Raw genomic sequence first — 25,195 nt, forward strand, 5'->3', positions numbered from 1 at the left:
GCAGCCTCGGCCGCCGGCCGCCATTTTGTGCAGTCGCCGGGAAGGAAGGAGACGCCTCAGCCGCGGCCCTGCCGGGTTTGAGCGTAGCCAAACCTACCCACCGACTTTATTTACCCCGATTCTCTGTGTTTTGCTACCGTCTCCGACGAGAGAGGCGGCGACGGTGGCGTCTGCGACGGGAGATAGCGCGTCGGAGCGAGAGAGCGCCGCGCCTGCCGCCGCCCCAACAGCGGAGGCGCCGCCGCCATCGGTCGTCACCAGGCCGGAGCCGCAGGCCCTCGCGAGCGCGGCCATCCGTGCCCCGCTCCCAGACCTCTACCCGTTTGGGACCATGCGCGGCGGCGGCTTTGGGGACCGGGACCGGGACCGGGACCGCGGAGGGTAAGGGCGAGGAGGAGCGTGAAGGCCTGGGGAGCTGGGGTGCGGGGAGGCCGCCGGCGGGGACCCCCGGGCCTGTGAGCGGCGCTCCCGCCCCCGGGGGGCCGGGCACCGGGGCCTAACGGCGCCCCAGCGCCCGGGCCCACGGGTGACCTGGCGGCGCCCCAGCTCCCTGGGCGGCCTCGGGGGCGGAGGGCGGCCCGGGCCTGGCTTCCTGGCTTCCCCGCCTCCGGGCCGTCCCGTCCGGGAAGCCATGGACCCCCGGGCCTCGGCGCTGAGAACAGAGTGAGATCCTAACGCGCAATGGCTTCTCGTGTCGTTTGTCGCCAGAGGTAACTTAACGGGACTGGAAACCTGGTCCGAAGCCAGAGGCCGGCTCTGGCGTGAACACCGCCGTTAGTCGCATTTAAATAACCGGGAGGACGCGCGTTGGAATGTGAAGCAATGGAATTGCCATCTAAGCGGCGTGTTTGCGAAGGGAGGGGTTTTTTGTGTGTGTAGATTCTTGGTAGTTTTTTTTTTTCTTTTTTCTTCCCCCTTCCGTGTTTCGGTCTTTATTGTCTATAATTGGACTCGGCCTCGCTAGAAAGTTTGTGATGGAACGCCACCGTGACACGGTTGGAAGTTAGCAGGCTTAAAACTGAAGTCCCCCCAGATGCTGAAATTCAAATCTTACCATCGACTTAAAAGAGAAAGTTGCGTAAGAGAGAGAGATCCATGCTGGTTTGTGCTGGTTCTTATTTGCCATAAAAGTTGCCTTTACTCTGCATTGTCCTCTGGAATTGAGGTGACTGCTTGTGATGGCCTTTCTGCAGTAGGTGTTCGGCTCATTGTTTTCTCCCAGCTTGTCTTTTGTGGTTCACATATACCAGTATCAGGTCTACCAGTCACAAGCACTTCAGTGGACACATAATTTACAAAATAAAAAAAAGATTGCTTTGATCTATGCCTTGTTAGGAAGGAAAATACCTTCGCAGTTTGGAGGACTAGAAGAGAGCCGTTTGCTAAGTGTTTCATAGTACTGCTAAGTTAGAAGTGAATTTACCTACTGAAGTTAAATAAATGGTCCAGTAATCCCTCTCAGGCTTTATCCCCTGAGCTCTAAGGCCTAGAGGAATCCTTGTACATCTGCTCCAGCATCGCTCATGACAATATTGGAAATAAATGTCTAGATAAATTGTGGTATTCATACAGTAGAATTCAAGGATACCTACAAATATGGCAAGACTAAAAAGGAAGGGCATGTTTAAAATTCGAGGTAGTTATGATGGAGGTTGTAAATTTGAAATAGGCACAGGCTACTAAGGATCTATTGCCTGATTACTTAATATTTCACTGCATCATATATATGCTTTAGTAATAAAATTTGAAAAGTGAATTACTGGTCCATATTTAGTTTATACCATATTGGCTCTTTAGTATCAGAAGCATTTTTAAACGCTTTAAAAATTCTTCGTTTCAAGCAAAGTGACACTCAAAATATGTGCCCTCACTACACTTACTATGAAAAAAAATTTTAAGCAAAAGCAAAGTTTACTGAGAGACAGACTCCCTCTAGCAGGGAGAAGGCCCAAGTGGGTTGCCCACTATGAGTTTTTTTGTTTTGAATTGCTATTATTTTGTCCTTAACTGTATTACAGAGCTGAAATGGATTATTATTTTCAAAGGGGAATGAGTGAGGTCAGTGTACTTGCACAGTCCAAAGTGTGCATTGTTCACTTTAGCATGATTTTGCATGTTGATATGTAGAGCCAAGTTAAATGAATACTCAATAAAGCATTAAGGAGCAGCATAGCGCGCCAGGGTAATTAGGACACATGCATCTTTAAAGGATGGCATGGATTTGCTATGAAATTCTGCAAAGGTAATGGCTCTCTTGAATATATATTGAAATCGGCATTAATTATAAAGGCAGAAACAGCATATTTATTAAGAACCCCATGTTTCAAATTATATCCTTAGTATAGAATGATATGTCTTGGATAATTAGCCAAGGCTTTAAGGAGAAAGGAAAAACACATTTTTATTTGATAAAATAAGGGGTTCTTTTTTTTTTTTTTTTTTATAAACCTTAACAGGAACCAGGAACCTTATTGTTGAAAAGTTGTTCTGATTCCTTAATTTAAGGTCTCGGTTGCGTTGGAATGCAGGAGCAGCAGCAGCGTTGAAATGGCACCTTCTAGGAACCACATGAATTATGTGAACTGTACTGACAATCTCTCAAAGTTGGTCTTTGCAAGACTGTTTAGAGACTTGGCTTTTCTGTTACTAAAATTGTTTTGGTTGTTTCATTTGCAAATGTGTGTGTGGGCTGATCCAGGTGGTTTTTGGACCTGAGGGCATATTGAAAATGCCAGAGATGTTTTACCTCTGAGTGTGTCTCTGCTTGCATTATGCTTTTCCTGTGTTGGTTCCTGGTTCCTCTGGCCAGCTGAGCAATAGTGGAAATGAAATTGACTCAGTTCTGCCTACTGAATGTAGGTATTTACTGGCCCCAAGAAAATTTCCTGCCAACAATCTTTATATATATTTGCATTCAGAGAAATGTCTAGCTAGGTCTTAAGCCAGAGTTTCAAGAATTGCTTGAAATCCAGGAAATTAAGGCCCTTTGAAATAGTACAACCTGTCACAGTCTTACCCTTAATTTAAGCTTAAGCTAATGTCTTCCCTTACCTACTTGTCTGAATATTAATTACAAAAGAGTAGAGACTTCTGTTTTTTCACTTTAGTATCTTGACCTCTTAAAACAGTACCTGGTATATAGGGGATACCCAGTAAGTATTGATTGAATGCTAAATTGTACTGAGTGCTTACTATACCAGATACTGTTTTAAGCACTTTACCAACTCATTTAATCTTTATAGCAACTTCTGAAATAAGTGGTATTTCTACTTTGCATAAGAAACCAAGGGACAGAGAAGTTAAATAATTTGCTCAAAATCATCTTGTAATTGGCAGAATTAAAATTCAGACTTTTTTTGGATTTTAGAATGTTTGAAATCCTCATGAGTATTAATAATCTTTAATTTCTCATCTATTATAACTATACCATATATTTTGCATGTTTAATGGTGCCTAGGGTATATTTATTTCTTTTAAAATACTAACAGCTAATTTTTTTGATGTTTCCAGATTTGGAGCAAGAGGTGGTGGTGGCCTTCCCCTGAAGAAATTTGGTAATCCTGGGGAGCGTTTACGTAAAAAGAAGTGGGATTTGAGTGAGCTCCCCAAGTTTGAGAAGAACTTTTATGTGGAACATCCAGAAGTGGCAAGACTGACTCCAGTGAGTTTTTTTTTGGGGGGGGGGGTGTATTTACTTATTTATTTATTTATATGCCTTTTTTATACACAGTAATGAACCAAGTAAACATAGTAGCCAGAATTTACACATACATTGTTATTGCTGTTATATGTTTTATTCTAGTGTAGTGGTACTTCCTTAGATTCTTAATAAAACTGTTAGTACCATGTTCCCCTGAAAATAAGACCTACTTACAGGTTTCCTTCTGAGTGAAATATAAGGCATCCCCCTGAAAATAAGGCCCCCCTAGGCTCTGTCTCAGAATGCTATTGGTAAACATGAGAGATTTGGCCCACTGATTCTGAAAAGAAATGGAGTCACAAATTCACCAGGAAATTCAGGAATTGGATTGTTATGATGATGTTCCAGAAGATGACATGATTGTCATTGAATAAATGAGTAAATTCTTGATACTGTAGGATTCACAGTTTGTCTGGTTTGTGTTCACAACTACCGTACCATATACAGGTAATAAATTTTCTTTATTTTCCTTTAACAATAAATGTGTACCATATTTTTCTTCATGGAAAAATAAGACATCCCCTGAAAATAAGACCTAGCACATCTTTGGGGAGCAAAAATTAATATAAGACACTGTCTTATTTTTGGGGAAACAGGGTACTCATAAGACAAACTAGTTTAAATATATACTTTTGATTGCTTGGTTCTCATTTTGTTGGTTATGCTTTCAACCAATTTGTCATATGGTTTTATCTGTATATGAGGTCATGTTTTTCATCTATAAAGTAAGTTAAATAAATTTAAAATATTGGCATTGTGTACTGGTTTTTAATCTCATTACTGGAGGCCTGGTGCATGGATTCCTGCACTGGTAGAGTCCCTCGGCCAGAAACCCTCTCAGATTGTGAGAGGGCGCAGGCCAGGCCAAGGGTGCACATTTGAGGCCTGGGAGGGCTCTGGAGTGTGTCTGGCCTGTCTTGCCCAGTCCCAATAGGCCAGACCCCAGCAGCAAGCTAACCTACCAGTTGGAGTGTCTGCCCCCTGGTGGTCAGTGCACATCATAGCGACTGGTTGAACTGTCGGACCCTTAGCATATTAAGCTTTTATTATATAGAATAAGATAGGATTACATTTTGTCCCTCTTCCTAGTTCTGGTTTTGGGCTGGCTATTTAATATTTCTGATATCTGGTTGTTTTTTTGTTGTTTTCTTCTTTTCCAGCTGAGTAGTACTCCATTGTGTAAATGTACTACTGCTTTTTTTTTTTTTTTTTTAATGATTTTTTACAGAGAGGAAGGGAAAGGGATAGAGAGCTAGAAACATCTATGAGAGAGGAACATCGACCAGCTGCCTCCTGCACACACCCCACTGGGGATGTACCCGCAACCAATGCACATGCCCTTGACCGGAATCGAACTCGGGACCTTTCAGTCTCCAGACCGACCCTCTATCCACTGAGCCAAACCGGTTTCGGCATGAGTATCTGTTTTCTTGTGTGGAAAATAGAACTCTTACCATCTGCTTTATTGACTCACGAAGTTGGGTGTCTCCTCACTCGTTTTCCACTTTAACTTCAAATTGGATGATAATTGTTCAACTAAATTGCTATATAAGGTTTTTGCGCGTTTAAAATAACTTTTTAATTTGTCTCCTTCATGTTCTTCCATAGTATGAGGTTGAAGAACTACGCCGTAAGAAGGAGATTACAGTAAGAGGGGGAGATGTTTGTCCTAAACCTGTTTTTGCTTTCCATCATGCGAACTTCCCACGTAAGTATTCTCACCAGGATCTTCATTGTTAATTTGGGTTGAATGGTTAATGTGGGTAATAGATTGTGTAAAGGTTTTGAGCCAAACTCATGACTTTGTTGAAAACACAAGTGGGATACTTTTCACCAAGGTAATTATGGCCTGGTAGCATGGCTCAGTGGTTGAACGTCGACTTATGAAATAGAGTAGGGCGTGCAGAAGGCAGTCGATGAATGATTCTCTCTCATTGATGTTTCTATCTCCCTCTCCCTTCTCTGAAATCAATTAAAAATGTTTTTAAAATAATTATGTAATTTTTTTTACTTTTGAAAACCTCAAGGCCAGCCCTAGCCGGTTTGGCTCAGTGGATAGAGCGTCGGCCTACAGACTGAAAGGTCACAGGTTTGATTCCGGCCAGGGGCACATGCCCAGGTTGTGGGCTTGACCCCCAGTAGGGGGCATGCAGGGGGCAGCCGATCAGTAGTTCTCTCTCATCATTGATGTTTCTTTTTTTTTTTTTTTTTAATATATTTTATTGATTTTTTTACAGAGAGGAAGGGAGAGAGAGAGAGAGCTAGAAACGTCGATGAGAGGGAAACATTGACCAGCTGCCTCCTGCACACCCCATACCTGGGATGTGCCCACAACCAAGGTACAGTACATGCCTTTGACTGGAATCGAACCCGGGACCTCTCAGTCCGCAGACCGACGCTCTACCACTGAGCCAAACCGGTTTCGGCATCATTGATGTTTCTCTCTCCCTCCCTTCCTCTCTGAAATCAATAAAAAAATATATTAAAAAAAAACAAAACAAAATAAACCTCAAGGCCAGAAGCAACAGAACCAATTCCTATATTGTTACATAGGAGGTGTTTTTTTTTAATGCTCATCTCTTTTATGATTTATTTATATAACTTTTTTTAGAGTTTTCTCTTCCCCTAGGGCAGTGATTTCTTTTTTTTTTTAATATATATATAATTTTTTAAATATTTTATTGATTTTTTTACAGAGAGGAAGAGAGGGGGATAGAGAGCTAGAAACGTCGATGAGAGAGAAACATCGACCAGCTGCCTCTTGCACACCCCCTACCGGGGATGTGCCCACAACCAATGTACATGCCCTTGATCGGAATCGAGCCTGGGACCTTTCGGTCCCCAAGCCAACGCCCTATCCACTGAGCCAAACCGGTTTCGGCAGGGCAGTGATTTTTTTAACCTCTTTCTTCTCATGGCACACATAAACTAATTATTAGAATTCTGTAGCACACCAAAAATACATGCATTTTCTGCCAAGTTGACAAAAAAGGTGTAATTTTGACTCATTCACACAGGATGGCTATTGTGTTGGCTGTCATTTTATTTGACAGTCTTAAGGAAAAAGAGGTCAGTCTCCCTAACTAGATAGTCAGGTATTGTGTGTTTTAAAAATTCTTGCAGAGCCGAAACCGGTTTGGCTCAGTGAATAGAGCGTCAGCCTGCGGACTGAAAGGTCCCAGGTTCGATTCAAGGGCAGGTACATTGGTTGTGGGTACATCCCCAGTAGGGGGTGTGCAGGAGGCAGCTGATCGATGTTTCTCTCTCATTGATGTTTCTATCTCTCCCTTCTGTAAAAATACCAATAAAATATATATTTTTTAAATTATTGCGGAACACCGTTTGAAAATCGCTGCCCTATGGGTTTTGCCTTTACCTGTTTTTAAAAAAAATAGCAGAATGGAATTGCTTTCTAGCTGGATATAATTTGAATTTGACAAACAATAACTGATGACCATGTGCCAGTGCCTTCTTAAGAACTTGAGGGCAGTGGTTTTCAAGTTTTTGAAGGAAAGATAAATGGCTCTGGTATCAGCTCTCTGAAAGGTAGTAGCTGGCAAACCAGGGATGTAGTAACTAAAGAAAAAACACCTCTCATGGAGAGAGTAAAGCTGGGTAAATTTTGCCAAAAACCCTAGCTGGTTTGCTCAGTGGATAGAGCATCGGCCTTCGGACTTAAGGGTCCTGGGTGCGATTCCAGTCAAGGCACATGCCCGGGTTGCGGGCTCAATCCCCCAGTACAGAGTGTGCAGGAGGCAGCCAATCAACGATTTCCTTTCATTGATGTTTCTGTCTCTTCCCCTCTCCCTTCCTCTCTGAAATCAATAAAAATGTATTTTAAAAGAAAGAGTTCTTTTCTTTTGGCTGTGTTTTACGAAAAGCATTTGGTTTTACTAAAAGCATTAATATTTATTCTCTTACAGAATATGTAATGGATGTATTGATGGATCAGCATTTCACAGAACCAACTCCGATTCAGTGCCAGGGGTTTCCGTTGGCTCTCAGTGGCCGGGATATGGTGGGCATTGCTCAGACTGGCTCTGGGAAGACATTAGCGGTACGTACCGGCGTGGGAAGACTTCTAACATTGTGGTGACTGACTTTGTTATTCTAAATATCCGTATATACTTCTCAATTCTTTATAAAATTTTAATTTACATTGTGTAGGTAATACTTCAGCTTTATTAGCTATGTGAAATAGATGAAAGCATTTTGTGTTTAAATTTGCGTTGCACATATTTGTCACAGATGTACTGTTTTCATTTTCCTAGTTGGCCATAATCAATTACTGTGATAATTTAGAACTTCTAAGATAATGGCTCAGTTTTCTTACAAGACTGTCATTCTTTTTCCCCCCTCAGTATTTGCTGCCTGCAATTGTGCATATTAACCATCAGCCATACTTGGAAAGGGGAGATGGTCCAATCGTAAGTGTGTTTCAGTTTGCTTATAATTCTTACAGTTAAAAATAACTAATGATTACTGTGTTGAGGCACTGTGCTTTACATACTTTTTCAAATTTTATTCTCATCTCTACCCTTCACATCTGAAAGTGATATTATTATTATCCTCATCTTACTGATAAATTTTAGACTGTAATTCAATGACCTATACAAGGTCATTCCGCTAGCTATAAACAGCTGAGCTTGAATTTGAATCAATATTACTCCTAATCACTGTGCACACTACCTTCATATATAAGCATTAGTTCAAGTGCAGTTCGTAATTGATCACTGATTCTCTGGGGGACACTAAAGAGCAGTGAAATGAGGTCCCTGCTCTGGATTTAAGTCAGGTTTGGGATGTATATTCTTTGTTGCTAAATAACATTTTTGTTAATATTTATAGAGCAGCATAGTTTTCTCTTGGTTCTTTTCACTCCTGCTATTTCCTATAAGTTCAAGTAGGGTCTTTAAACATTTTGAATACATTTGTATATGGGTTTTTTTTTATTTTTCATTTTTCATTGAGCTTGTGCTTGCTATATTAATACGTACATTGTTGTAGTATGTCTTAAAATCCACAAAAAGAAATAACGTTACTTTGCATTATGTATTATGTAATGTATTTCATGTGGCTGAGTCAGCTTTATCATCATCAGCTAGTGTCTGATGGATCAGTCAAGAGCAGGATTCATTAACTGTATATGTTAACTGTTTCAGAGTGTCTTCTTTTGTATCATTTTGGCCAACTACTTGTCAGATTGTGAATAAGTCATTGTTTTTGCCTAAAGTGCCTGGCTGAGAGCTTAAACTAGAAGTCAGAAAAGGGTCAGCTCTGTTTTCTTACAACCCTAACCCGAGGATATTTTTTCCACTTCTGTTTTAGAGTTAGACGTGGCAGGGGGTGGGATGGTAGAGACACATTGATGTGGAGAGAGACATCGATTGGTTGCTTCCATAGGTGCCCTGATTGGTCTGGGGATCAGACCCTAATCCTTGGCCCTTCGGTGCGCAGGCTCGCGCTCCTGTCTCCGAATGTGCCAGCCAGGCTCGTCTGTTTTTCAGTAATACTTAATGGTATCCTTTTAAAACCGTTAGTTCATTTTGTGGCAGTTCTTTAGTTAGAACTAGGTAGTACAATCTGTAAATCCACTTAATAGCATATATAAACAGTAATGAACCATATGTCAAAAGTAAACTATTATTCCAAATGCTAAATCTTAGCACTATAAATTTTTTGGCACATTTCAATCCACTGTCTCTTATATCTTTACATTCACAGCCTCCCGTCCCATTACATAATTTGAAGTGCCAAATTAGACAGAAGGAAAAGTATGAGAGAGCCTTTTGTACTTTTTTTTAAAACTTGGGACATGTGTTTCAAGTGTCTTGTTTGTTTCAGTGTCTAGTTCTGGCTCCCACGAGAGAGCTCGCCCAGCAGGTGCAGCAGGTGGCCGATGACTATGGCAAATGCTCCAAGCTGAAGAGCACCTGCATCTACGGCGGTGCTCCCAAAGGCCCCCAGATCCGGGACCTGGAACGAGGTAATGTCTCAGAATTAGCATATGAGAATTATTAATTCATCTCATCTCGTCAATTTCTGTTAACGACATTTAAGACTAAAAGAGGGTTCTTGTGGAAAAAAATTCAGTATTTTAGCAGGTTGAAGTTTTTAGGTATGGTTAAAGTACTCCTTTGGGGAAGTTCAACATGGCTAGAGACTTACTAGTATACTTTGTGGAGGTCTGATGATTATGCCTAAATTCTTACAACGTGCTTTTCCAGGTAGTGAGTTAAAATGTAGCTAGCTAGTTCTCTGCAGCACGGAGTACACCATCAGAGATGGTGCTTATTAGTTTGCCAATGCTTGGGCAGTGTGTAAAGATTATTAATTGCCCTGGCCAGGGTGACTCAACTGGTTAGAGCGTTGTTGTGTACTCAAAAAGGTTGCAGGTTCGATCCCCGTTGGGACTCGAATTGGAGGCAATCGATCACTGTTTCTCACATTGATGTTTCTCTCTCTTCCCTACCCCCTCTCTTTAAAAATCAATTTTAAAACACTTGCAAACATACCCTTGGGTGAGCCTTCAAAAAAAGATTCTTAGTTGCTAGATCTTCGGTTTTCTTTTACAGGTGTTGAGATCTGTATAGCTACTCCTGGGCGCCTGATAGATTTCCTGGAATCAGGAAAGACAAATCTTCGCCGATGTACTTACCTTGTACTGGATGAGGCTGACAGAATGCTTGATATGGGTTTTGAACCCCAGATCCGTAAAATTGTTGACCAAATCAGGGTGTGTAAAGCTGCTAATATGCTCTATTTATACTGTTTGCCTGTCGCGGTTCCTTAGCCTAAAAGAAAGCCTTTCCTTCCTTTCCAGCCTGACAGGCAGACGTTGATGTGGAGTGCAACCTGGCCGAAGGAGGTGAGGCAGCTCGCGGAGGACTTCCTCCGTGACTACACCCAGATCAACGTGGGCAATCTGGAGCTGAGTGCCAACCACAACATCCTCCAGATTGTGGATGTCTGCATGGAAAGTGAAAAAGACCACAAGTAGGAGTGCTTTCACTGTTCCCATCATTCTGATAAGCCTTTCCTTAATAATCCTCCAAAATTAAAGCATTGGAGAAACTTTTTTTTGAGGTCTGAAAACACTTAAAATATTGCTAACTTTCCAGCAATCCAGTCTTCTTGTCATTTGTCAGAACTTCGCGGTTAAAGACAAATGATTCTGGATCCTTGGGTTTAAATCCCAGCTTGATAATTACCAGCGGTAGAGAAAGCAGTGTGGAGAGAAAGTGCTGTGAGGGGTGGAAGTTGCAGACATAGCTTTGGCATGATGTGTTGGGAGGTCTCTGAATGGCTGCACTGTCGCTGGTTTTGTTTTCAGGTTGATCCAACTCATGGAGGAAATAATGGCAGAAAAGGAAAATAAGACAATTATATTTGTAGAGACAAAGAGACGCTGTGATGACCTCACTCGAAGGATGCGCAGAGATGGGTGAGTGCAGCACCGAAGTAATGGGTTAGTTTCTGGTTTTATAGTTCAGTGGGGATTTCTCAGTTGGCATTGTGAATGTTGTATAATAGTTTAATAATGCCTAATGATGTCTGTGCTCTTTAAATGGACATAGTCTTCTATTTATGTGGTCTATAATAAATCTTCATAATTCCATATGGTTGCACTTTTTTTTTTTAACGCTTAGTTTTTCTTTTTTCTTTTTTTTTTTTTTAATATATTTTATTGATTTTTTTACAGAGAGGAGGAGAGAGGGATAGAGAGCTAGAAACATCGATGAGAGAGAAACATCGACCAGCTGCCTCTTGCACACCCCCTACCGGCATGTGCCCGCAACCAATGTACATGCCCTTGACCGGAATCGAACCTGGGACCTTTCAGTCCGCAGACCAACGCTCTACCACTGAGCCAAACCGGTTTCGGCTTAGTTTTTCTTTTTTTAAAAAGATGTCTAAAATATTGATCACTTTTCTTCTGACAGTTGGCCGGCTATGTGTATCCATGGAGACAAGAGTCAGCCAGAAAGAGATTGGGTACTTAATGGTGAGTTCAAAACTAAGCATTGTTCACACTCTGTTTCAGGGATTGACACACTTCTGTGAGGACCAGACAGTGAAGATTTCAGGCTTTGCAGGCTGTGTGGTGGTTTGTGTCACACCTGTTAGTTCTGCTCTTGTAGCACCAAAATGGGCAGACAGATTCGGAAAGAAACAGCTCTGCTGTGGTCCGACAAGTCTTTGCAAAAAGGCACTGCCATTTGGCCTGCAGGCTGGAGTGCGCCTCGAATTGCTCTGGTTAGTGGAATGTTGGGGCACTTTTGGCATGTCTTTGCTGTCCTTTAAGGGCAGCAATGCTGGCTCTTGGCACTTTTGTACAGCCTATGCCATCCTTCCTTTATGTAATACGTTCTTGTCTCTAGAGATATGCTCGCCAGCCCAGAAGCTTTCCAAACCTTGTATTTTTGAGATTTTTATAGAGGGTTTATTGTGTAGTCATTATTGATCATTAACTCAATTTCCAGCTCCTTGTCCCTTCTCCAAGTGTGAGGGGGTGGGCCTGAAAGCTCCAGGTTTCTAATCATGGTGTGTGTGTGTGTGTGTGTGTGTGTGTGTGTCTCTCCAGCCCTTAGAGGTAATTTTGTCTATTACTGTTTTTGCTAAAAGGCAATATAATTAAGATTTTCAAAAGAATTACTATTTCCCTTAAATCTAGAAGACCGAGGCATGGTCTGACACCATTATTTGACATTTAACTGTGGTGTGGTGAAGGGAGGAATGTTTACTCGGTCGTTTTCTTAGAGGCACACATACTCTTCGTTTTGATTTCCAAAGTCTCTTCCTGCTCCTAACAAGCGGCTTTGGTCTGCAGCCAGTTTTCACAGTTTTCACAGCTCGGTTTTCACAGAATCGTTTTTGTTTTGCAGAGTTCCGTTCTGGGAAGGCTCCCATCCTCATTGCCACAGACGTGGCCTCCCGTGGGCTAGGTTTGTATAGATAGGTGTCTCTGTCAATGGTACATGTATCTTTGGGTTTAAAGATTTGTCATTTCAAATTAGAGTTGTATATGTGTGTATTTAGATAAATATTTAAAGGAGAGGAAAACTAAGTATGCTTTTTTATTGATTTATTTTACCCCTCCCCCAGTTTTTTTTAACCTTGGCATTTTGTTTTTGGTTTTGATTTCCAAAGTCTCTTCCTGCTCCTAACAAGCGGCTTTGGTCTGCAGCCAGGCCTAGCGAGGCATGACTGTTGGGCCCGTCAGACGGAGCGGAGACAGCGGAGATGTTCAGTTAAATGCTCAGCTTCTGTTGTCAGGTGGAACGAGCCTGATTGCACCTAGCTGTTAGAGATTAGTTTTCCATTCCTCTTCCTCATACCAGTCTGTGCGGTATATAGAAAGAGGTCCAATTCCATGAATGCTAATACAATATATTCTTGGGATTTAATGAGTCTATAAACATGATATTCTGCAATTAAATCTCCATTGCCAACTTTATTTACTGAAGTAAAATTATTATGGGAACTATTTCATTCATCCCCTCCAACCCATACTCATATAATCTAAGTGCTGTCTTCCAATTTAAAAACTTAATTTGAGGCTTTTTCCCCTGGAGTTTGTGGCTTGTGATGATTTGAGATATTTTGTATTTTAGCCTATTCTGAGCTTAAACAGGGATAACTCAAAACTTTTACATTAAAAAAGGTATTATTTCTGTCACAAAGATGTCTTTTAAATTATTGATTGGTACCTAAATTCTTGCCCAGTAAGGGGAGAAGTACCATATTTCCTCATAATATTTAACAAAGAGAGCAGCTATTCAGATAACTGGAATACAAAAGTAATGAAGACTGTACATTGCACTCAGCATTCCCTCCTTCAGAGGTGGTGACCTGCAGCCATGACTGAACACTGTCTCTGCCCTCAGGTCATGTCTGGGTCTGGTTAGGACGTGGGCCTTTCGGGAGAAAAGGCTGCGGCCTGAAAGCAGTTACAGAAAAGCTTTCCGTGATGGTGGTTTTTAAACAGGCTTGCTATGTGCTGGTAGCTTCTTTGTGCATCTTGCCTAGACATTTAAAAATATTTGTTCCCCGTCCCCTGCATTTCCAAACCAAATCAATTGGCTACCATTAGAATACCTTAGACTCTCATCCCACCCCCACTCATCCAAGTGCGGGGAGAGGGAAGACACCCGAGTCTGTTTCTTGTTACTCAGCATCAATGCTTGTTTTGGGCCCCTTTGTTTGCTGCCTTGTAAAAATCAAAGGAGGGAAAACCCACCAAAATGGCAGAATGCTGACCAAGGTCCTACAAGATCCTGGAAAGTGAAGGCTTCTACCTCATAGACAGGGGTGCAATTTTCAGCTGAGTCACCAGGCCTTTTTTCACTTCTGTCAAGCGATGGCCTCTTAAATGTTCCCTTCAGGTAAGTTCTTTGATTCCCATAATGTTATAATCAGGAAATCACTATTTATTACTCCCTTTCCACTGAGATATTTTTGATTTTTCCATTTTTTTGTTTAAACTACATGCTGTTAAGCTAAAAGTATTGAATTTATTTTGTCTTGTTTTTTAACAGAAGCTTTGATATCAGCTGCAGATCTCTCAGCACATGGCTGAGGCAAATCTACATTGGCCCGAAGCAGCTCTAGATGAGCCTATTGGCTAGTCTGTCCCGCCCAATCAGTGATTGGCGGCTCAGGCCATGTGACAGGGCTTGTCAAACAAAAGCTGTTCCCCTAGGCAGTTGGCCAAACGTTAACTTTTCAATTTCTCCCCCCGCTACAGCATCTTCTCTAAAGGCAGCAAGATAATATTGTGGCCATGCACAAATAACAGCAGGGCAGGCTTGACCGGAGAAAATCAAATCCTGCGCTTGCTCTTCCGTGTCCTCAGCCCGCTCTGTGCACGGACAGGACACCTTTCTAGTATGAAGAACTGGCACCATGTCTGCCCCTATTGCCCCCTCCAGAAATGCCCCAAGTGTTAGTATCTGAACCGTGACTTCGGTCCCAGTGCTTTCTGCCAGGAAAGCGCACGTCTGGACACCCGTGCAGAGCTCTGCTGGCCCTGCTGCCATGGTCAGACACGATGGGACTGACTAAGGAGCATTGTCCTGTCTCTGAAGATTGATCATGGCGCTAAGTCCCGTCCCCACCTCACACCCACCCTGGCCCCATAAATTTTTATTTTTCCTTTATTGCTCAACGACCCTAGCCGGAGACTCACGCTGCCCCCTGTGATGACTGCCTTCTCGTCTTTCTGGTGTGATTCAGGACTTAGGGGTCAGTAAAGACCGAGGAGCCTTTATTGTAATAAGAAACAGACACAATGCCCCTTTCTTCACAGGCCCTTTAACAATAGCTGATTTTTTTTTTTTTTAATCTTTACCCCTTCTCCCCCTGAAATTAATCCAGTCTGGGCAATAGATGCAGTCTGACCCTTTGGATGTGACTTACATTTTTTTATTAATTACTTTTTTCTACAATCACCCCAATTATCCTTGGGGGAGGCGTTGGAGGACCTGAAATTTTTACCCGAACCCAGGTTCTCCGGCGCTTGGCAACCAAATGGGGCTACAGAGAAGCATCTAAGCCAGTTCACAGAGCGAGCGTGTGTGGGGACTTCTCACTGCCACGGACCCTTGATGCATGCTCCCCGCGCTCCAGTGGTCCCGTGTCAGAAGGCGGAGTTTTCGAAAGGAGGCCGCCAAAAATAAAAGGCAAAGAGACGGGATCGGCTGCAGCGGTTTCCCAAAGGAGGAGGGAGTGTGCATCGGTCTGGTAACAAACAGAGAATGTTTTTTAACTACTTATAGCACAAAAATCTGTGTTTTATCTAGGATATTTTCTGAATATTCTTTGTAAAATGCAGATTTTTTTTCCACAAAACATTAGGATTCTTTGTTATATTCTTAAGTTTGTTTTTGTTTAAGTAGGTTAAAAAGAAGGTACATTTAGCTGAAAGCATTACACTAACATTTACATACTTGAAGCATTAGGAGGTTATTCAACTCAATTCCCAGCAGTGGACAGAACATTAAACTCGTGTCTCAAGGTTTCATGGTTTTTCCCACACTCTGGCTATTTAATGTCCCAGGTTACATAGACAATCTTTGATCAATTGAAGCAAGTATTGAGTTAAAATAACCTTGAGTTGAGCAAAAATATCTTCATTTGGCAGAGCTGGGCTTGGTAGTATAGTGAAATTTTAGTGTAATGTGCTCTTGTAATTGAAGGGGGAAAGCTAATTTGGATATTTCTGCAAAGGAAACTAGATGTATACGTAGGCTCTGGTTGGTTTTTTAAAATGTAAGAGCAAAAGATTTTAAAATATTTTCATTAAGTCTCCTTAAAATGTAGTAATAAAGTATATGGAGTTCTTTTTGTTTGTTTTTTTGTTTGTTTTGTTTTTTCATTGTGCTCTGTGACTGGTTTAAAGGTAAGTTTGTTATATCTCTTGTAGATTTTGATAGGCTTCTCCCAACAGAGTAGAAGTGATTTGGCCTTTTAACTTGGTGGTGGTACCACTTCATTGCAGTTTTGAAAAAGATAGAGCTGGAATTTGGTGTGACTTCTGTCAGTATATTGGTCAAAATACAGACAGAAGTGGCAGGAGTTTGGCTGGTTGAATGGGATTCCCTTAGGATTTCACAGCTGATAAAGATGCCACTTCCTGTGCATGTCCCAAGAATCATTAAACCTCTTTTACTCTGTTGGGATGAGTCTTTTTTTTGTTCCTGTTCAGAGTGGTTACTAACTTAATCTTCTCTCCTCTTGCTGTCATCTGCATTGTGCTTTCCACCTGTTGTTGGCATTTCCTTTACCTTCTCTTTCCCTGCCACGTCAACCTACACTGACTCATCGTTGGCCTTGAAGATGTGGAAGATGTCAAGTTTGTGATCAACTATGACTATCCAAACAGCTCAGAGGATTACGTGCACCGCATTGGCCGAACGGCCCGCAGCACCAACAAGGGCACTGCCTACACCTTCTTCACCCCAGGAAACCTCAAGCAAGCCAGGGAGTTGATCAAAGTGCTGGAAGAAGCCAATCAGGCCATCAACCCCAAGCTGATGCAACTGGTGGACCACAGAGGCGGCGGCGGAGGAGGGGGTAAGTCCTGGAGTTTTCCAGGGACTGCCAAGGTATCTTTTTGTATTTGTTGTGCTTTGTTTTTAATTCTGTGAAGGCTTTAATTACATAATGGTGCTCAGTAACAAAGGACAGTGCTTAGTTTTTACGATCTCTTCTGAATAAGACAGTGTGAGGGTCCTACTTTGCAGTCTTTTATTTCTGTAGATAATATAAAATTGACCTTTGTATTTTTTAAGTACCTGGTGTATGTTCAGAATTAAGCTGAATTATGGCTACTTTAATACCTAATTTTATACTATTGTATAGGAGTAGAGCAGGCAAAGTTATTGAATCTTTAATGGAACATATTCAGATGGTAAACAAAGAATATTCAACTATCCATTTAGAAACTGTATTTACTTGAGGAATACTGAGAAGCTAAAGCTTATAAATTTAGGAACAATGTTGAATTGTTCAAAGTTATTGAATCTAAAAATTAGATGCAAAATATACCAGAATCTACACCTGACTATATCATTTTGGCATCTTCCTCCAAACTTACTGCATGCATATTTAAGCTCTACATGGGGATTACTTGAGAGGTTTATGTATACAGGTTTTGGGGCTTTAGAATTGAGCTAGGAAACTGAGCATCCTTCTTAAAGCTTGTGAGGTGCTTCAGATGCAGTTAGGACCACAAAGCAATGCTTGAGAACCTCTGTGCGTTAGTATGGGATCCCTTCTTTTATGGTTGTACGAGCTTAGCTCTGTCTTTGCCATTGTTCCTAAGTTTATAAGATTTAGCTTCTCAGTAATCCTCAAGTAAATACAGTTTCTAAATGGATAGGTAGTTGAATATTCTTTATGTTTACCAATTGAATATGTTCCATTAAAGATTCAAATTATGGGTATGTTTTTTAAGCACTGAATTGGAGGCTGGGCTAGTTAAATATCAAGAATGTTGAATACTTTTGTACTTAGAACATTTTCGTGTGGTTATGTTTCCATCGTAAGTCTGGCATTAAAAATTAATTGTATCCTTCATCAGGAGGTCGTTCTCGGTACCGGACCGCTTCTTCAGCCAATAATCCCAACCTGATGTATCAGGACGAGTGTGACCGGAGGCTTCGGGGAGTGAAGGATGGTGGCCGGAGAGACTCTGCAAGCTATCGGGATCGTAGTGAAGCCGATAGAGCTGGTTATGCTAACGGCAGTGGCTATGGAAGCCCAAATTCTGCCTTTGGAGCACAAGCAGGCCAATACACCTATGCTCAAGGCACCTACGGTGCAGCTGCTTATGGCACCAGTGGCTATACAGCCCAGGAATACGGCGCTGGCACCTACGGGGCTAGCGGCGCCGCCTCGGCTGGGAGAAGTTCGCAGAGCTCTGGCCAGCAGTTTAGTGGGCTAGGCCGGTCTGGGCAGCAGCCGCAGCCACTGATGTCACAGCAGTTCGCACAGCCTCCTGGAGCTACCAGTATGATAGGTTACATGGGGCAGACTGCCTACCAGTACCCTCCTCCTCCTCCTCCCCCCCCTCCTTCACGTAAATGAAACCACTCAAGTGGTAATGACTCGTGCAGACTTAACTACATTTAAAGGAACGCTGTCTTTCCTCTTTTTTTTTTTCTGTTCCCCTTCTCTTTTTTATTCCCCCACCCCCAACCATTGTGGTTTGTCTCTTATGCAGATTAGTTAGAATTCACTGCCAGGTTTCTTCTGCCCGCCAAATTGATCCAGTCTAATAGTTTTTGTAAAAAACATATATATAGCCGACTGGAAGAGATTTCCCCCCTCCCCAACTTCTTGCATGTTGAGGATATTTGAGCTATTTTTCATCTTAAAAGAAAAGGCAAGGTATTAGGCCCTTTTGTGGGAGTCCTTTTTGTTGTCTTGAGTTGGTGGGTGGGGAGGCTAAAGGGTTGAATTCCGCAGAAGAAGATGGCACCTGTGCTTTAAATTGTTCTTATTACTGAGTTAGAAAACCGAGAGAGAGTGCCCTGTGTATTTTCCATATGGTTTTTCATGTTTTCCGAGCTGGAACAGGCTTCGTTGGGCCTGATGCGTTTCTAAGACAGTGCTTTGCCACTGTCCTTTTGGCTGATTGCTTTTTAAGTGCATTCACAGTTTTGAAAAATTCCTAATTGGTTTTGTCTCCCTTACATTCTGGCCTCCCCCTTCCCAGTGAATAAAAAATAATCATTTTAGTGTCAGGTTAGAAATTGAATTGCCAAGTCTGAGTATTTTAAGTGTATCTTTTAAATTAAAAAACCCAAGTGTTTATTGCAATAGTTAAAAGTAGCATCTCAGCATCTGGGAAGCTGCCTATTTTTCTTCCCCATATAAAACAGGGACCATCTGTGAAATGCATTTTCAACCAGACAGCTGCTATTAGCAGAGTGAACATAAATGCTCACTGGAAACTTACTTTATTAACAGTTAAGTGCATTCACCTGCACTGTAAAAACCACCTTTAATTATAAACAATACACTCAATGGGATTTTTTTTTTAACTATAGAGCTAGAATAAAAGCAACACTTTGCCAGCTACGCAGCCCTTTGGCCAAGTGATCTTGAATAAAGAATCTTCAGGGTTTAGTAAGAGAGAACTCCTACTCTCTTCATACCCTGTTGTCTGCAGTGCTCGTAACAGCTTTGGGTGCACACTTCCTTGGCACCCTTTCGCACTCAGCTTTTCACAGGTAGGTAGCGCTTAAGAGAAGTTACAGAGGACTGTAACCCAAGTCCTTGTCCTTTCCCTCCGTCTGAAGGTAGGTGAGCTTGTCCCCTTCACAGTAACGGTGACTGTTTTGCTGAGACTACCTGTAATAGGCCTGGAATGGATTTTCTGTGCTTGTGTTCCCCATAACAGCACAGGGAGATCAGACAGAGTCAGAAACCTGGCTCATCTAGGGTAAGACTTCATATTTAATGTTGTCATCAGTATTGCTTATTCACAATGTAGTTAAAGGGGGAAGGGTCCGCTGCATTTTTGGCTGAGGCCTGAGCGCGTGCTCATTTGTAAGATCCAAATATCTTGATACTCGGGTTTTTGTTTTTTTGTTTTTGTTTTTTAATTAAGGGAGAGAGAGGGGCTCATTTCTGAGGGGTTCTGAAAGTATGGTTGAAAATCAACATACAGGTAGGTTGTGAGCATAAGTTGAAATATATGCATGTGAGAACGTTGCCACCTTTGCCCACTCCTACACCTCTCCCCCCACTCCTTTCTTAACTTCTTTTTTTCCCCCTTATAGAAGTTGAGGCCGAGAGAAGGTAGTAGGCACAGGAAAAACAAGGCTAAACTGCTCTGTGCTTTTAAACCAAAGTGTTCTTGGCCCCCCCCCCCCCCAAAGAAAACGTTTCTGTTTGTGTAAGCACTGACCAGTCCATCATAGACATTGCTACATGAGAATTCTGATTTTTCTTTTCAAAACAGGTGCCACCAGAGGGGCTGTCACACTCACTTGCAGGTCTGAGAAGCATCCCTTTTTATGAAAGGTCTCTGGGCAAGCAAGCAATAATTTGTCTGCTGCTTGCTGCCCTTTTTTCCAACAGGGATATTGTAATCATATAGTCAAGTTAGCATGTTCCAGATCCCAAAAGCTGTGTGGCCGGAGCACAGCTGGAGCCTCGCAGAGTTGCTCCTGTGATCTAGAGTAGCCTGCCTCCATGCCTGTCACTCATAACTCAGCTTCAGAGCACAGGCATCGGGACTTCATCTGATGCTAGGTATTGCGGTCATGGTTAAAACTCGCTTCGGGAAAGGATTTCAACAGTAAGCTACGGGGCTGCTTCTCCCCAATTCCTCCTCAGCAGTTCATGTGTGGAGTTCTGTCATCTCAAAGGTTGGTGGCTTTTGCTTGGGATCAGTGCTCTCTATTCATGTCCTTGCTGGTCTCTGAACACATTCCTGTTGCGTTAAGACTTGAAAGATTGTAGATGTGAGATGTCCAGGCACAGGATGCTAAGAGCTATGTTACTATTCTTAGTTTGTAAATTGTCCTTTTGATACCATCTTGTTTTCTTTTGTAGGTATAAATAAACACTGTTGACAATAAAGTGTGAGCTTTTTATTACTTAAAAACTCTGACTATAGTCCAATGGTAGTCCTCTTACATTTTTTTATTACTTCAAGACTGGGGTTGGGGGTGTTGGAAGTTGCCTTAGTTATTAGCACCTAAAAATGTGAAAGGCAGGTGGGATTGATTGGTGTTAATGCAAATTCCAGTCACAAAGCAAAAACAAGACCTAGTAGGTAAAGGCCTGGCTGTGTTTGCTCAGTGAAATGGGTCATGCTGCTGACAGTACTGACCTAGGAATGCAACTTGGGTTAAAGTACTGAGTGTGGAACTACTGTGAGCCACGGGAAGATTTGAGTTGCTAGAGCTTGTAAATTTGGTTTGTTTGCTTTGTACTCGGACATCTTTCCAGACGGATTGCCTTCCCTAGCATGTCTCATGGGCCTTAGACACTAGTTTATTTGACCCATTCGTGAGTTGGCCAACTAAGGTTTGATATTCCTGTTGACATTGTATGGCACCATTTTTATGTACGTGGCCCAGGTTTTTCAATACCTCTGTAAAGGAGGTATTGATGAGGTCGTCTAGACAGAATATCAGTGTGTTACTGAAATCCAGGCACACTGAGCAATTTGCTGGCTTTAATTTTAACATTTGGTCTGAGTCATGTATTCAGTTGCTCAGTAGGACATCTCAAGTAGTTGGCTTCATATCCTTGTTTGAGGCCCCTCAAATTGGCATTGGAAGACTTAACTTCTTTCCTTTAAGGACTAGAAGGAAATAAGAGAGGTGGAATATTAATTTTTTTTTTTTTAGGGAAAAAAAAAAACCTGATGAGAGAACTCCTTTATAACTGCATAATCTTAGTATCTCTAATACCCAGTTCACAGGTGTTCAGATAGAAAAGCCAAGAGGGAACTTTCTGATCTTCCCACCACCCCTTCCTTAGGCCATAAATGTAACACCTGGTTTCCTTTAGTCCATACCTCACACCAGTCAGCAGCAGTCCTTCATTCTCCCAAGAGAACTGTCCAATCTCTCCATTGGTGACTTCCCAACCATTGCAATTGCCCTAAACTGCTTAAATCAGTGGTCACCAACCGGTAGTCCAGAAAGGTTGGCGGCTGCTGGTTTAAATGACTCAAACAGCAGTCCTTTGTAACCAGAATGCCCTGCAAACCCCCTGCCCTGGCCTAGAGGGCCCATGTGACTGACACGACCTCTGACCTCTCCAGGTTTATAGATCTTGACACCCCCTGCCCCACCCCAAGCCTTATCTGTCCATCATAATACGCAGACTCTTGCCTTGGGGCTTATGTATATAAGTTATTTTCTAAACTTACCTTATAGTGGCCTTCCCTACACAGGGTTAGCACTGTACATACCAATAGCATACCTTATTTGTACTGTTTTTTTTTTCATGGCACCATTTCCTGAAAATACTTGGGGGTGTCTTCCCATTAGAATAAGCACCATGAGGGGCAGAGACTTGCCTCTGCTCACACTTCCACATCCCCCAGATGCCAGCAACACGGCTCTGGCCCAGCACCCACCTTTGGTCACATACAAGTAGAAGAAGTCGCAGTAGAAGATGGTTTGCACCACTCCCGACACCACTGCAATCTGGTCATAGAAGTTCTCGGTCTGGTACCGCCTGATCCAGTTCGCCAGGTAGAGTGCCCGGTACAGGCCCAGGAAGAACAGGTAGTGGGTGGTAATGGTCTCGGCCTCTCCAGTCTTGCTGATCATGAAGAGCTGGGGCAGGATGGCCACCGATTCCAGGTAGATGGAGAAGGTCCAGAGGATCTGAGCCCGGGGCCAAGGGGAGAAGTGGCCAGAGGTTGGTCAAGACCAAGAAGAGGCCCGTCACTAAAAGAATTACTCAAATGCGATTACTGGGGAGGATGCAGCGAAGCAAATCGGGTTCTTATGATTTTTAATGCCTTCCTATCACTCAACCTCTAAAGAAGCTTCCCCCCTCACAACAGCATGAACATGTCTATAGCTCAATTTTCAATTGCAGATTTTATTGTATAAACCCGCCTTCACTGAGGCCGTGGTTTCTCATCATATAGTCTGAGCACCAGCGTCAGGATCTGAGCTGCTTGTCGCCCAGGTGGTTGGGCTACAGCTCAGACCACAGAGTTCAAACTTTGGCCCGGACTGTGCTCTGGTGCCCACTAACCACCTGCTGGACAGACAGTCTCAAGAGCTTTGGAGGTGCCGGGAGGGAGGCTCTGTGCCTGAGGCACAGGAATGTGCCCACTTCCAAATGGCGCAGGGACAGCCTGCTGCTCATTTCTAAACCTCCCGCTGATGACAAGCCCAGACGGAGTCCCGAGGGCAGGAGGTTAGGGCGGTGCTTGCCGTTGAGGACTGTCCGAGGCCCCTTCTTACCTCCAGGGGAGTAAAGCTGTAGTTCTCCAGGAAAGAGAGCCCAATGACTGGGACCAGAAGAAACTCCAGGCGGAACGTGTCATTCTCACTGTCAAACGTTTTCCGAAATTTCCCGTAGATCATGTACACGGTGACATAGGCGCAGAGGAGGAAAACCAGCTGCGAAGGGAGGGAGACACACGGGCATCGGTGACGTCATTTCCCAGCCACTTTGCTAGGCTTCAAACCACCCTGAGCTGGACCCACCAAGCTCATGGCTAGTGCTCTGCCTTAAGGGGCAGGAGGTGAAATGTACCTGCAATTTCTCTTAGGTCCAGTAGCCCAGAACCTGAAGCTAGCGACCCTGGTTAAGCAACTCCATGCTTCTAATTGGGACTGATGGTCTTCGGTGAGGACTCCCAGGTGCCCAGGCCAAAGGGCCAGGCCTGGTCTTGGCGGGGGGATTCTTCGGCAGCATCACAGGCGCTTGTAGACCAGAGCTTTGTGGGAGCGCATCAGTGACGTGAGCATTCTTCCCCGAGGACTAACCCCCTTGATTCGGCTGATCATTGCCCGATCAGAAAAGTCCTCTCTAACCGAGTCTGCCCAAGGGTAGTCTCATGGTGCGGGGGCCCCCGTCGGCCCCCACGGCCCCCCACGCCCTCACCTTCATGACTGTGTTGTAGATGGAGATAAAGTTGGTGAACAGGTCCAGGTACCTGGTGGTGAAGACCAGAGCGAAGAGGATCTGGCTCTTCCCAGAGATGCCTGTGGTCAGAGGGGGATGGAGACCGTGAGGACACGGGCTTCCGGCCCAGGTGCACCCGAGAAGCCCGAGCCTGAGCTGCAGAGGCCCTCGGGGGCCCCGTCTCCTTTAACAAAGACGCTGGTGCGGGCACCGTTCTCTCCGAGAGCGGGACACGCCCTTCTCACGGGTCCCTGGGGCCTCTGTTCCCGTTCACTAGCTGCAGTCCGCCTCCCAGTCCCCAGAGACAGCACCGAGCCCCCAGGGCCCGCGTGCGGCCTTGGTTCTGTCCGGCGATGGGAGGGGTATTGGGGGGTGAGGGGTCCGGAGGATTCTCTGTGCTCCACCCCAAACCCTCCGGACAATCCCCAAGCGCTGTCTTTTGAAGAACAACGTGACGCGGTTGACTCGCCAGAGAGACCGGAGCAGGTGGAGGAAGGCACGGGGCCAGGGAACGTTCTATTTGTTTTTCCAAACGGAGAAATGTGAAAAAGCCTGCTTCTCTCCCCTCGTAAGCGTCAGGACTATTCTGACTCTTTGTGAAACAGAGATCAGAACGAACGTAAAGCTGTAAACTCAAAGCAGCCGTCAGCTGAGTGTGTGTGTGTGTGTGTGTGTGTCCCGAGCCTCGGTCCGAGTCCTTCTGAGTCGGCCTCGGCTCACGCGGGGCGCGCACATTCCCGCAGGATGCATCGCGAGGACACTCTGGGGGGGTCCCCTCTCTATGCCACTTCCTCATTTGCTTCGGCCTCTTGGCCTTTCAGCTTTTATTTTAGGAAGAATCTTAGATTCCCAGACTGCTGCAAAGACCAGGCCAAGCGTCCCCACACACCCGCCCCCCGCCCTTCGGGTTTGCCTGACCGGAACGGAGCGTGCACATCGGCGCGGCCCCCACTGACAGACTCCGGCTCTATTTGCATCTCAGCACCGACACCCCCCTCTGTTCCAGGAGCCGGTCCAGGAGCCGGAGCTGGCGAGCTTCCTGGACTCCTTTGGGCCACTTGTGATACGTCCTGGAGATGGTTCCAGAACGAGGGGAGCAGAGGCCCTGCCCCCTCTTCCCTAGTGCTCTCCAGCCCACACCAGTCTGGAGCCCACTGCACCACACCCGTCTGTGGGCCCACCTTCCGCATCCAGAGGGCCAGGCTGTCCACTGAGCCACGTCCACCCTGGACCTCTGTCCGCCCCACGGGCATCTCACCGGCTCTGGCTGCTCCTGTCCTCCAGCCTTATCCCCGCCACCCAAGCCTCTCCGCTCCGTCCCTTTCCCATCCCCGCCCCCCGGCAGGGACACTCGGACTTCGGACTCTCCTCCGAGTT

General features: G+C 44.1%; 2 protein-coding genes across 2 annotated transcripts in view; one reads left to right on the forward strand and one right to left on the reverse strand.

The window, feature by feature from the left end:
* Positions 1–20,794, forward strand: DDX17 (DEAD-box helicase 17). The gene is made up of 13 exons (XM_036459204.2): positions 1–381; positions 3,511–3,661; positions 5,309–5,408; positions 7,624–7,757; positions 8,062–8,127; positions 9,545–9,686; positions 10,276–10,436; positions 10,524–10,696; positions 11,034–11,144; positions 11,644–11,705; positions 12,586–12,645; positions 16,538–16,774; positions 17,784–20,794. Exons 1-13 carry the CDS (start codon positions 332–334, stop codon positions 18,287–18,289), a joined length of 1,953 nt encoding a protein of 650 aa, XP_036315097.1. The 5' UTR covers positions 1–331; the 3' UTR covers positions 18,290–20,794.
* The window catches only part of KDELR3 (KDEL endoplasmic reticulum protein retention receptor 3), an 8,930-nt gene continuing 3,694 nt past the window's right edge, over positions 19,960–25,195 (reverse strand). Inside the window, exons 3-6 of the mRNA XM_036459209.2 lie at positions 23,798–23,898; positions 23,152–23,310; positions 22,308–22,560; positions 19,960–21,524 (exon numbers count right to left, since the gene is read on the reverse strand). Of these exons, the coding sequence (XP_036315102.1) occupies positions 21,484–21,524; positions 22,308–22,560; positions 23,152–23,310; positions 23,798–23,898 (554 nt within the window). The 3' untranslated portion in view covers positions 19,960–21,483. The remainder of the gene's footprint in view (positions 21,525–22,307; positions 22,561–23,151; positions 23,311–23,797; positions 23,899–25,195) is intronic.

This window comes from Pipistrellus kuhlii, unplaced genomic scaffold, assembly GCF_014108245.1.
Source record: "Pipistrellus kuhlii isolate mPipKuh1 unplaced genomic scaffold, mPipKuh1.p scaffold_m20_p_3, whole genome shotgun sequence".
Taxonomy (NCBI): domain Eukaryota; kingdom Metazoa; phylum Chordata; class Mammalia; order Chiroptera; family Vespertilionidae; genus Pipistrellus; species Pipistrellus kuhlii.